Genomic DNA, 13,963 nt, shown 5'->3' with positions numbered 1-13,963 from the left:
CGGACATGTGCTAATATTGAAGCACTGTGGAAAACAAGCAGGGGTCAGCTCAGAATTAGCATATCTGATTTAATGTCAAGGGATACCTGCATACAATGGGAATGTTTTATGAGGAACTGTACCGGGTGTCCCAATAAGAATGGCTCTCGGCCATATCTCAGGAACCGTTTATAGTAGAGCTTTGAAATAAAAAATTTTATAACAAAAGTCGCCCCAGCAAAAGCCTGGAAATTATTTTCATAATTATGGGACCCCCGCTAGAGGGCGTAATTAAATATCAAAAATTAAAAAATCTAAATTTTACAAAATTTTCCTAATGAAGGGGCACTGGAAATCCGATCGTCGTATTCTTCATAAAATTCTACGAATATTTGATTTGACAAGTTTAGGTCTACCTTTGGAAATAAGAGCTGGGGGTGAGTGGGAACCTTGTTATGAAAAACTGGCAGTGAGTCCGGTTCTGCTTAATCAAATTTTGCAAACTTGGTCTTGTTGAAGACACATCTTTTTCGTCAATGTAAAGTTATAATTTCGAACCAACTTACTAAGTAATGTGCCAGCTAGAAGGCGTTATTTAATTTTTTTCAGAAATCTGGTGTTCCTTGGAAAATATTGAATACAAACATGCATTTTTAATACCATATTACAAAATTAGACAAAATTAGCAACAGAATAGCGAAAACCGCATGTTAATATCTTTTTTCTATCTCGAGATATCTTACAAAACGTGTAAATTTAAAAACATAACTGTTACTGTCACCGGTAAACGAAATTCATTAAAAGTAGTGTGCTATGGAAACAACAAAGAAATATTTTCCAGCTGTCAACGTATATTAGGTCTTTTCAACGCTTCTCATTTGTTTCGAGCCTCGTTCATATCTCGTATATTAATATTATACACGGATTATACGGCATATGACAGAGGCTCGAAACAAATGAGAAGCGTTAAAAATCCCTATTACAAAGAAATAAAAACAACTTTTAGTGATGACATAAACGTTCAAATTTTTGCCCATCATTTTCGTTGCAAACATTTACTCTTTCAAGAGTAGATTGAACAGCAGTCTCAATTTCTGCTCTCGATATGCTTTGAATGGCGTTTAGTATTCTCTGGATAATGTATTCTAGAATAGTGTATGATGGCCAACAATTTGAATATTTAGGTCGTCACTAAGTAGTTCTTTTTGTTCCGTGTTATATTTAATTTTAATAGTATTGTTTCTCTTTATATTGTTGTTTTAATTAATTATATTTTTATACGTTGACATCTGGAAACTGTTATTTTGTTTTTTTTTTTCACAGCACACTACTTTTCATTAACTTAGTTTACCGGTGATAGTAACAGTTATGTATAAAATTTACACGTTTCTCGAGATATCCTGAGATAGAAAAAAGGTATCGACATGCGGTTTTCGCTATTTTATTGCTAATTTAATCTTATTTTATAAAGTATGATTAAAAATGCATACTTGTATTTAATATTTTCCAAAGAAAACTAGATTTCTGAAAAAAATTAAATAACGCTTCCCAGCTGGCTTATTACTTATTAGGATGGTTCAAAATTATCACGCTTACATTGAAGAAAAAGATCTGTCTTCAACAAGACCCAGTTTTCAAAATTTGATTTAGCAGAACCGGACTTACAGCCATTTTTTCATAACAAGGTTCCCACTCACCCCCACCTCTTATTTGTAAAGGTAGAGTTAAACTTGTTAAATCAAATATGCGCAGAATTTTATGAAGAATACAATAATCGGATTTCCAGTGCCCCTTCATTAGGAAAATTTTGTAAAATTTAGATTTTTTTATTTTTGATATTCAATTACGCCCTCTAGCGGTGGACACACAATTATGAAAATAATTTCCAGGCTTTTCCTGAGGCAACTTTTGTTATAAAATTTTTTATTTCAAAGCTCTACTATAAACGGTTCCTGAGATATGGCCGAGAGCCATTCTTATTGGGACACCCGGTACATTAATGTACAAAACTTAATCAACGATATTTTGCATGAATCTGAAGCACTAACTTCCAGACATAAAACACTTTTTATAGACTACAGATTGGTCTCAAAAGTAGATAGTACCCATCTTCTACATATGTGCTACAAGGTTTCAGAAATCTAGATTGGGCTCCTAAATAAATAAAAGATGAAAACAAAGAGAAAATTGGCTGTATTATGGCCAGTTTTTAACAAATGGTTTCCAGAAAAAAACGTTTTGATATTAATCTCTGTATTTCCGAGGCTACCCTTGGGCTTTTTTGCATTTGTCTTTTTGACGTGAGATAAGGAGCAAGCCCATCGTCACAACCCCCAACCTGGAGGGCCAGAATTTTCTGTTTGGGTTTATTCCCATAGTCGAGCAGTTCCAGTTTTCAGGCGCCGGAGACTCGCCTTTCACCCCCTCAAGTCTGCTACAAAACGTACACCCATTGTGCGCCATGTACCCAGTGGTTACGCTACACATTTGTGTCTTCGAGGACGTGAGAGTAGGACTTCCTCTCAGGAAACGAGGAAGACCAAAGAAATTGTGGATGGAAGGAGTTCGAAGATCAATGAGCGAACGATGATTGACAGAAGAATATTGTAATGATAGGACGCGATGGCAATTGGACATCAGACAACTCGCAGGACGTTCTAACCCGAATCTATTATACAGGGCCGTCTTAACCCGGGGGGTACAAGGGGTGCGAGGCACCCGGGCGCCAAGTCCAAGGGGCGCAATCTGAACACTTGCTAGGCTCAAACTTGCGCTTTTTGTCCTTAAAAAACGACAAATAACAAAAACATACAAGTGCACATTTAGTATTTTTTACAAAGGCTATTAAGGCTTACTATACCTACGATATAGAAATGAAATATGAAACCCATTTAGATTATTCCGACAATAATTTCAAAAAGGTGATGCGTACACTATTTTGACCAATATTGAATGTAGAGTGACAATGAATCACCATATTGTAAAAATTATCAGTGTATCCGAATCGCCGCGATAAATTGCTGCGATTTATTGATTCTTTTAAAGCTGTTTAGACGCTGCGATAAATTGTTGCGATTGATTATAAACTGAAATAACTCGATCTTTACAATAAATTGATGCAATCCGATACCAACTCCAATCCAATTTCAATTCCAATAAATCGCTGCGATTTACCGTTTACACACAATGATAAATTGAAGCAACTTGATTGATATCTATAAATTGCTGCGATTTATCGCTGTGTCTAAACGCTGCCTAGACAAAATTTTAAAGTTAACTTCTATTATTATATATTAGACATTGCCATTGCAAAATTAATTGAAATATTTGAAATGTTGAGGGAACATAATTATAATTTTTCTTTCATGGAAGTTATATTGAGTTGGAGAAACTCCGAAGAAAACTTAAAAAACAACACAATATTTAAAATTCCAAAAAAAACTAGCGCTTGGAAACAGATCTGATATAGATGATGAAGATCTATTCCATCAGTTAGAAGTGTTACCAATATTTTTTAAAAATATAGATACAACTCCACTCGATAGTTTAAGCTATATAATATTCTAATATAATTTACTCTCCGTCTCCGTTTTCCCAAAATATTTCTACATGTCTAAGAATAATATTTAACCTTTCCAGTAACAATAGCTAAAGGAGAAATGTCTTTTTCTAAACTTAAATTGATCAAAAATAATTGGTTTTAATAAGTATAGTGGTCCAAGAGCTGTGAGACATTTTTGAGTAGGTATTTTAGGCAACCTGAAAATTTTTCAGGTGACTCTTCTATGATAGCCTAATACAAAAATGCCGGTCTGGCTGGAGGGTAGCGGTTATTTTCCCCAAAAATCCCCCCAAAGTTAAAAAAAGGGCAAAAATTGTTATTACAAAAAATATCATTGACGTGACTTTAAAATAAATTTAAATATTCAAATATAAAAAAAATAAACAAGCCAGGCGATTTGAGGGCGATTTTAACTCTGCAAGATACTTGCATGGGCGTCCCAGGATTATTTTCAAGGGATGCATCTGAACTTCAGAAGATTTCATTTGAATCTGTACATACTATTAACGAGTATAAAATATACAACTATACATACATAGCTATGTATATTCCTTACGGACAGGCAAGTGCAATTGTTATTGTGACAGGGTATTTTTTAATATTAAAAATAAATATTCTAAAGACAGGTTTTTTTGGTGAAATTTTCCAACTGCCATGTCATCAAACAAATTACGCGTGCATATCAATGAAAAGCGCTATAGGTAAGCAGAAGTGTGAGAAAGGGCGTATACTGATAGCTGTTTGCGTCCTCTGTTCTAACGGAGCGAGTCTGTTCGCTCGAGAAAAATCACGTGACCTGGCGATACCCATGTTGCTGTGCCTCGAAACGTTAGAGTAACTATTATATACTATAGTTTTTTAAGTAACTTTTTGTTAATTAAAGGAAAATAATACGTACTATACAATAGATTTTGCAAATATGATAGAAAAAGACACATTTATTATTATAAATATATAGGTAGAAAAGTATAAAACTATAAGCTAAATAAATTCGGTGTCCGAATCTTGTACTTCTTCTTCAAACTCCTCATCTGAGCTTAAATATTCATTCTCTTCTTCTTCGTCAGACTCGTCAGTCGAAGCCTGCACAATCACGGGCGCATCTGAAGAAAGACTTGCCATTGGTGAGATGTGGTGTTATCGAATAATGTAAAAAATATCATGGACACAACACATAGCAAACACGGAAACATTAAGAAAGATGAAAAAGGAAAAAGAAATACTCAACACTATGAAGGAAAAAAATGAGCTACTTTGGTCTTATATTAAGAAATAAAAAACCTGACATGATAAGTATTGGTTACATAAGTAAGACTACGTAGCGACTCAATTAATTAATCACTAATTAATTTTTAATTAACTCTAAATGCATATTACAACTATTTACAGATCAGGTAGAAGAGGAATCTGAGTCTCGAGTGGAGTCTGACGAAGAAAAAGAGAACGAATATTTAAGCTCAGATGAGGAGTTTGAAGAAGTACAAGATTCGGACACAGAATTAATTTAGTTTATAGTTTTATACTTTGCTACCTATATATTTATAATAATAAATTTGTCTTTTTCTATCATATTTGCAAAATCTATTATATAGTCCGTATTATTTTCCTTTAATAAAAAAAAAGTTACTTACAACAACATGGGTGTCGCCAGGTCGTCACGTGATTTTTCTTGAGCGAACGGACTCGCTCAGTTACAACAGAGGACGCAAAGAGCTATCGGTATACGCTCTTTCTCATACTGGTACTTACCTATAGCGCTTTTCATTTATATGCACGCGTAAATTGTTTGATCACATGGCAGTTGGAAAATTTCACCAAAAAAAACCTGTCTTTTTTAGAATATTTATTTTTAATATTAAAAAATACCCTGTCAAAATAACAATTGCACGTCCCTGTCCGGAAGGAATGTACATAGCTATGCATGTATAGTTGTATATTTTATACTCGTTAATAGTATGTACAGATTCAGATGAAATCTTCTGAAGTTCAGATGCATCCCCTGAAAATAATCCTGGGACGCCCATGCAAGTATCTTGCAGAGTTAAAATCGCCCTCAAATCGCCTGGCTTGTTTATTTTCTTTATATTTGAATATTTAAATTTACTTTAAAGTCACGTCAATGATATTTTTTGTAATAACAATTTTTACCCTTTTTTAACTTTGGGGGGGATTTTTGGGGAAAATAACCGCTACGCTCCAGCCAGACCGGCATTTTTGTATTAAGCTATCATGGAAAAGTCACCTGAAAAATTTTCAGGTTGCCTAAAATACCTACTCAAAAATGTCTCACAGCTCTTATACTATAGTCTTTGTCTACCGTGATAAGTATAGAAAATCAAGTAAAAATATGTAGATATCACCGCAGCAATAAAAACTTTTTCCAACTTAAAAGCTAGAAAAGTTGACTTTGATATACCTACTTTAAAAAGTATGGTATAGTTTATAAGATTGATCTCTTTTGAATACTAAAACCATGTTTTTTAATATACAAAGTGGGCCAAAGGAAACAGTCCACCTCGATATTTGGCAGTAGTTATTAGATTAAGAAATGCAGAAACATTTCGATTTTTATTTTTATATTGCAATTTTTTAGCATATATTTCATACTGGTGACGTCATCCATCTGAGCGTCATGACGTAATCGATCATTATTTTAAATGGGCATAGGGGTCGTGCGTAGCTCATTTGAAAGGGTGTTCAATTCCCTATTCAGTAATATAAACATTAATATCATTATTTATACACAGTGGCCAAACAAATATTTTTTGAATTAAATTAATTAACGCAAAAAGAAGAATGTATGTAATTTATTTAATTGAAAATACATTGTACTGCTGCAAAAATCACAAAGAGTCTCCCACCTACCTCTTAGCAGTTTGAACATTTACTTTAAGCGAAAAGCAATGTTTATTTGCCAAATATATAAACATGTTTTTCTATTTTCTGCAGCAATAGAATGTATTTTTAGTTAAATAAATTACATAGATTCTTCTTTTTCTGTCGATTAATTTATTTGTCCATCCTATATAAATAATGTTATTAATGTTTATATTTCTAAATAGAGAATTGAACATCCTTTCAAATTAGCTACCACACACGACTCTTATTCCCATTAAAAAAAAGCATCGATTACGTCATCACGCCCAAATGGATGATGTCACTAATATGAAATATATATCAAAAAATTGTAATTTAAAAATAAAAATCGACCGGTTTCGGCATTTCCTTAAAATCTAATAACTTGAGGTGGACTGTTTTCTTTGGCCCACCCTGTATAAATAAAGAAAGCCAACATAATTAGTTTTAATTTTAGCGTACCTATACAGGGTGTCCCGAAAAGATTGGTCATGAATTATACCACACATTCTGGGGTTAAAAATAGTTCGGTTGAACCTAACTTACCTTAGTACAAATATGCTGATAAAAAAAGTTACAGCCCTTTGAAGTTACACAATGAAAATCGATTTTTTTCAATATATCGAAAACTATTAGAGATTTTTTATTGAAAATGGACATGTATCATTCTTATGACAGGAAAATCTTAAAACAAAATTATAGTGAAATTTGACCACCCCATAAAAATTTTATGGGGGTTTTGTTTCCTTAAACCCCCCCAAACTTTTGTGTGCGTTCCAATTAATTCATTATTGTGGCATTATTAGTTAAACACAACGTTTTTAAAACTTTTTTGCCTGTAAGTATTTTTTGAATAAGCTAGTTTTTATCGAGATGCGGCTTCTTTTTTAATATATTTACATAAAAATTTCATGGGGGTTTTGTTCCTTTAAACCCCCCAAATGTTTGTGTACGTTCCAATTAAACTATTATTGTGGTACCATTAGTTAAATACAGTGTTTTTAAAACTTTTTTGCCTCTTAGTCTTTTTTTGATAAGTCACCTTTTATCGAGATGTGGCTTCTTTTTCAAAATATACCTAAAAATGTAAGTTATAAATAAATTTTCAGATTTAACAGGTGTCTATAATCATACTTAACCATATACAAATATGTGGTGTATTCGACAAATATTCAAAATATCTCGATAAACATTGGCTTATCAAAAAAGTACTAAGAGGCAAAAAAGTTTTAAAAACATTGTGTTTAACTAATGGTGCGACCATAATAATTTAATTTGAACGTACACAAAAGTTTGGGGGGGTTAAAGAGACAAAACCCCCATAACATTTTTATGGGGTGCACAAATTTCACTTTAATTTTTTTTAAGATGTTACTGTCATAAAAATTCCACATGTTCATTCTCAATAAAAAATCTCTTAGAGTTTTCGATATATGAAAAAATTCGATTTTCATTTTGTAACTTCAAAGGGCTGTAACTTTTTTGTGTTCACTATTGTGTATAGGTATGTGAGGTTCAATCAACCTATTTTTGACCCCAGAAGCTGTGGTATAGTTTATGACCAATCTTTTCAGGACACCCTGTATAATCTTGATAAGATGAATAGGATGAGTCTTGCACCCCGGCGCCGCGTATGGTTAAGACGGCCCTGCTATTATATTAGAATATCACATCTATGTTAATTAGGTTACATATTCCAGGGACTACTAGACGAGAAAGGCTTTGAACAGATTAATAGTATAGCCCTAAAAGCTCAGAAAAGTTACGAAAAAGGGGACTATAATATGTCAACAGTCTACTGGGCACTAACTGAAGTTCAAATAGTAAACGAGACGGCCAATGTTGACTTTTACAATATTCTTAATAAGATTCATACGGATCCTAATTTTGGTAAGAACTGTTTTTAAATTTAAGTAACTACTTTCTCTTTTTTTATTAGGCCCATATGGCTGTTTACCGTTCAGACATTTCTGGGTCTCAGAGAATCATCATTCTGTGCTCTGTGCGTAAAGAGAGTTAAGTCCTAAAACACCGTTTTGAGATAAACGCGTTTAAAGTTTGCAACGTCGCGTGGCGCACAGAGAGTCAACTTAACAACTCATTAGTGTACAGGTACACTGTGTTAAGTCCCACAATTTTGGGACTTAACACACTGAGTCTTCCGGTTTCTTAAATAAGCATGCGTCTAAGTTCAGGACTTAATACGCTTTACATAGAATGTTTTTCATTTGTGAAAAATGAATATCTCAGTTTAGAAAATGGAATTGGACTTAACAAATTATACACATATGTAGATATCAAATTCTAACATACAGATAGTGCATTGGCTAATTTCGACCATTTTTGGGCTTAACTCGCTTTACTCACAGAGCACAGCATTATGCAACCTCCCCCGCCCACTGCTGGACATAGGTCTCCCATTTTTCGCCACTCTCCACGGTTCTGTTCATCTTGTTTTCATTTCTTGGACATTTGTTTAATGTTGTCTATTCAGCGTGTTGGTTTTCGTTCTCTGCTGTGTTTTTCTTCTATTAAACGGCAGTCAATTAGTTTTCTGCTATATTTCGCTACGTGATCTGCCCCATTCCATTGCAGCTTGGCTATACGTTTGACGACATCAGTGATACCTTTTCATTGCCTCAGGTCTTGGTTCCTTATTTTGTCTTGATTTTTAACGCCGAGAATTGATCTTTTCATGCGCCTTTGTGCCAGCCCCGCATTTTTAGTGCTGTTGTTTTTGTGAGCGGGAGATTTTCTGCTTCGTATGCCGTAATACCAAGAACACATTGGTCAAATGTCTTCCGTTTCATAACAATCGGGATTTTGCGCGTAAAAATATGTGTCTTAGCGAATCATACGCATCTAAAGCAAGTCTTATTCGTCGCTGAAATTCACAAGTCTGATTATCCTTGTTTATTCTGATTTCATAACCGAGATATATGTCCTTTTCTGTCAATTCGCCCACTTGATTTTGGATGGCTTAATGTTCCCTGGGAACTAAATTTGTCATAAATTTGGTTTTACTGAGGTTCATTGTTGTTCTTCACCCAGATCTTCGGTGATAAGTAGTACTAAGTCGACGGAACAAAAGCAGATGATTAAGCATTTCTCCATATATTTTTATTCCACTATTTTCCCTATTTATACTATCTATATAGTTATTAATAATTTTAGACAGGTAATATGGTAAGAGATATGGATGCGGTTCTGGAGACTTGGAAGAAATACTGCACAGAACTCTATAAAGCTGAAACCTCTAACATTAATTATATAACAGCACTGCAAGTCTCAACAACAACCCTAGAACCAGATATTCTAAGGTCTGAAGTCGATGAAGCCATCTTCTTCTTCTTAAGGTGCCGAGACCGTTTGTCGATCGTTGGCTCTCATGTTGCCCAGCATATTAACAATCATTGTCTTATTTACAGCCGCATAAATTCTTAAAAATAGCTATTTGGAATGCCAACGGGCTAACAAATCATGCTCAAGAGGTTAAAGCTTTTATACTAATAAACAACATCGATATAATGTTAAAATCTGAAACACATTTTACAAATAGAAGCTATCTGAGAATTCCCAACTATGCAATATATAACACCAAACATCCAGATGGCACTGCACATGGAGGAACTGCAATCATAATTAAGTCATCAATAAAACACCACGAGTTAAATACGTTTAAAAGAGACTATATGCAAGCAACAAGTATTAGCATAGAAGACTGGAACGGTCCCTTAACAGTAACTGCAACATATAGTCCACCACGACATACTATAGCCAAAAATCAATACCAAGAATTCTTCAACACACTTGGAAATAGGTTTCTAGCAGGCGGCGATTATAACGCAAAACACACTCACTGGGGATCCAGGCTAATAACCTCGAAAGGTAGGCAATTATACATGACAATGGAAACCAAGAACCTTAAATACATATCTACTGGCGAACCCATATACTGGCCCACAGACACAAACAAAATTCCGGTTTGGTTGATTTCTGTGTGACGAAAGGAATACCACTTGAATCCCAGACAGCACAATCTTGTTTCGATCTTTCATCCGACCACTCTCCTGTCTTGGTTATGATATCCACAAATATCCTCGAAACAGAACCTCCACCATATCTAAGTAGTAAATATACCAATTGGATTAAATTCCGGGCTATTATTGATGAGAGTCTGGACCTAAAAATCCCACTAAAATCGGACGAAGCAATAAATCAATTAAATAGGATAATTCAGGAAGCTGGCTGGCAGTCAACACTTACACAACCAAGAACAATCATACACAAAGATTTACCCAACGAAATAAAAGAAAAAATCGCAGAAAAAAGAAGACTAAGGAAAGTATGGCAAAGAACCCGCGTACCCCAGGTTAAAAATAGATTAAACCAAGCTACAGCGCGACTAAAAACTTTGTTAAACAACAATAAAAACAACGACATAAATCGATATCTACAAAATCTGTCTGCCACGGAAACCTCCGAATACTCGCTATGAAAGGCAACACGAAAGATTAACAGACCACAACTCTCTAATCCGCCTATCCGGGCCAGTAACGGACGATGGGCTAAAAGTAACAACGAAAAAGCTACAGTCTTTGCCAAACACCTGGAGGAAGTGTTCCAACCACATGCCCAAAACAACAACTCTGATGCAGAAGATAATATTCAATTGTATTTAGAATATCCATACCAACTAGAAGCACCGTTGAAGAAATTCACAGCCAAACAAGTTTTCAACAAAATCCAAACAGATATGAATCCGAAAAAGTCCCCACGGTTCGACTTAATCACTGCAAGAATTTTAAAAGAACTTCCCAAGAAAGGCGTGCAATATTTGACACAGATTTTTAACGCAATCTTAAGAAATGGTTACTATCCCCTTTTGTGGAAAGTGGCACAAATCATCTTAGTACCCAAACCAGGCAAGCCTGTAGAAGAAGTTAAGTCCTATAGACCTATCAGTCTACTTTCAGTGATGTCAAAGGTTTTTGAAAAACTCTTACTAGACATATTACAGCCAATCCTGGTGGAAAAGCAGCTAATACCCAACAACCAGTTTGGATTTAGACAACAACATGCTACCACCGAGCAAATTCATCGAGTCTGCAATTCCATAAACAAAGCCTTAGAAGAGAAGCAATACTGCTCTGCAGCCTTTTTGGATGTCTCGCAGGCTTTTGATAAAGTCTGGCACACTGGCTTGCTATACAAAATAAGAAAAGTCCTTCCTCTCAACTACTTTCTAATCCTCAAGTCCTATCTCTCCGACCGCCATTTCCTTGTAAAAGTTAAAGATCAGTGCACCAACTTACATCCAATCAAAGCTCGAGTACCCCAGGGTAGTGTCCTTGGACCAATTCTCTACCTACTCTACACAGCAGATCTTCCTACAAGCCAAAACATCATCACAGCCACATATGCAGATGACACAGCAATCATTGCAGCTCACTCAAACCCGTACATCGCCTCGCAACTGCTCCAGACAAATCTCGACAGTATAAATATCTGGTTACAAACATGGCGAATTAAAGTAAACGAAAGCAAGTCAGTACATATAAAGTTCACTGATCGAAAAGATACGTGCCCAACCGTCTCATTAAATAATCAAGTACTACAACAAAAGGATGATGTAAAATACCTAGGTATGCACTTGGACCGCAGACTAACGTGGAAGAAACACATATTCACGAAAAGAAAACAGTTGGGTCTGAAACTCAATAAAATGTACTGGCTGATAGGAAAAAGGTCACAACTGAGTTTGTACAATAAAATGTTAGTATATAAGGCAGTGATTAAGCCAATATGGAGCTATGGTATCCAACTGTGGGGATCTGCGTCGAGATCCAATATCGACATCCTGGAGAGATTCCAATCGAAAACCTTGCGCATTATCACAAATGCACCGTGGTACATGCCCAATGAACTCATTAATCGTGATCTCCAAATGAAGACTGTCAAAGAAGAAATTGCCAGTTACGCTCAAAAATACGACATCCGACTACAAAACCACCTCAACAGGCTAGCGAAGAACCTAATGAGACCCGAGCCAAACAGAAGGCTAAAGCGCCACACTCCAAGCGATCTACGAACAAGATTTTAAATTTTAAATTTTCAAAAATATTTTATTTATTATAGAGTTATATTTATAGGGTTTTATTTATTAGTCACAAATAATTTTGTTAAGTACTAAAATTATGATTTCATAGGTTATTGTCACTGGACAGTCTCCTGCAAGTCTCTTTTAATTGTTAAACAATTTACTTATTGTAATCATTATTACAGATTGTAAATAAATAGGATGTTAAAAAAAAATTTACAGTCGCACGAAATAGTTCAGTGCTAGTTTTCCCAAACCATTGGCGTAGGTTTTTAAGCCAAGAAGTTGTACGGCGGCCCACACTTCTTTTTCCCATTATTTTACCTTGCATGACAAGGTGAAGTATGTCATATTTTTCTGGGTGACGCATTATGTGACCAAAGTATTCCAATTTGTGCCTTTTGACCGTGTTCACTACTTCGCAACTTTTATTCAAACGTTGCAAAACCCTTTCGTTTGTGACTCTTTCTGCCCAACTGATCTTCAGAATACTGCGGTAGACCTACATCTCAAATGCTTCTAGGTTTTTTAAAAGCGATTCTGTCAGGGTCCATGCTTCAACCCCGTAAAGTAGTACTAGGAATATATAACATCGAACCATTCTTATGCGAAGTTCCAAATTTAGATCATGACTGCATAGGATTTTCTTAAATTTCATAAAACTTGTTCTTGCTTTGGCAATTCTGCTTTTTATTTCTGTACTAGGGTTCCAGCTTTCATTAACATGAGTACCCAGATATACAATATTACTTACTCGTTCAATTGAGTCATTACCGATTGTTACGTTATAGTTATTATTATTTACGGCTGCCTGTTTACTAATAACCATAAACTTTGTTTTTCTTGCGTTGAGTTTGAGTCCATATATCGCGCACAATGCCACCATTCGGTTCAATAACGCTTGAATTCGATAACGCAATTGATCCTGTCAGTATCAAGGTGTCATCTGCGTATCTGATATTGTTCATAAGCATACCATTAATGAGTATTCCCTCTTTTGCGTTTTCCAACACTTCATTTAAGATTGTTTCAGCGTAAGGATTAAACAACATTGGTGACAATATACAGCCTTGTCGAACTCCACGCTTGATTTTTACTTCTTCAGAGCACTGATTCCCAACTCTAACACATGCAGCCTGGCCCCAATACAAATTTGCGATTATCCTAATGTCCCTACCGTCCAGACCAGTAGTTTTGAGAATATGTAGCATTTTTTCATGGCGAACTCTATCAAAGGCCTTTTCAAAATCAATCGCGCACATGAAAACGTCATGATTTACATCTCTGCATCTTTGAATTAAAACTTGGGTTGCGAATAGTGCATCACGCATGAAGCCATAAAACACGTTAAAAGAAATAAATCACCTGGTTGCGATGACATCACGGCAGAAATTTTACAGAACATGGGTGAACATGGTCTCCAATTAATGTGGAGACTGTGCAATCATGTATGGAGAATCGGCAAA

The 13,963-nt window shown here is 35.2% G+C and overlaps 1 protein-coding gene across 1 annotated transcript in view; it reads left to right on the top strand.

The window, feature by feature from the left end:
- LOC114330951 (retinoid-inducible serine carboxypeptidase) overlaps positions 1-13,963 on the top strand; it is a 51,763-nt gene that overhangs the window by 17,885 nt on the left and 19,915 nt on the right. Inside the window, exon 5 of the mRNA XM_028280402.2 lies at positions 8,098-8,287. Coding sequence (XP_028136203.1) covers positions 8,098-8,287 — 190 coding nt within the window. The remainder of the gene's footprint in view (positions 1-8,097; positions 8,288-13,963) is intronic.

Source organism: Diabrotica virgifera, chromosome 7 (assembly GCF_917563875.1).
Source record: "Diabrotica virgifera virgifera chromosome 7, PGI_DIABVI_V3a".
NCBI lineage: Eukaryota > Metazoa > Arthropoda > Insecta > Coleoptera > Chrysomelidae > Diabrotica > Diabrotica virgifera.
The sequence above is the reverse complement of the archived record's forward strand: the minus strand, read 5'-3'. Positions and strand labels throughout refer to the sequence as shown.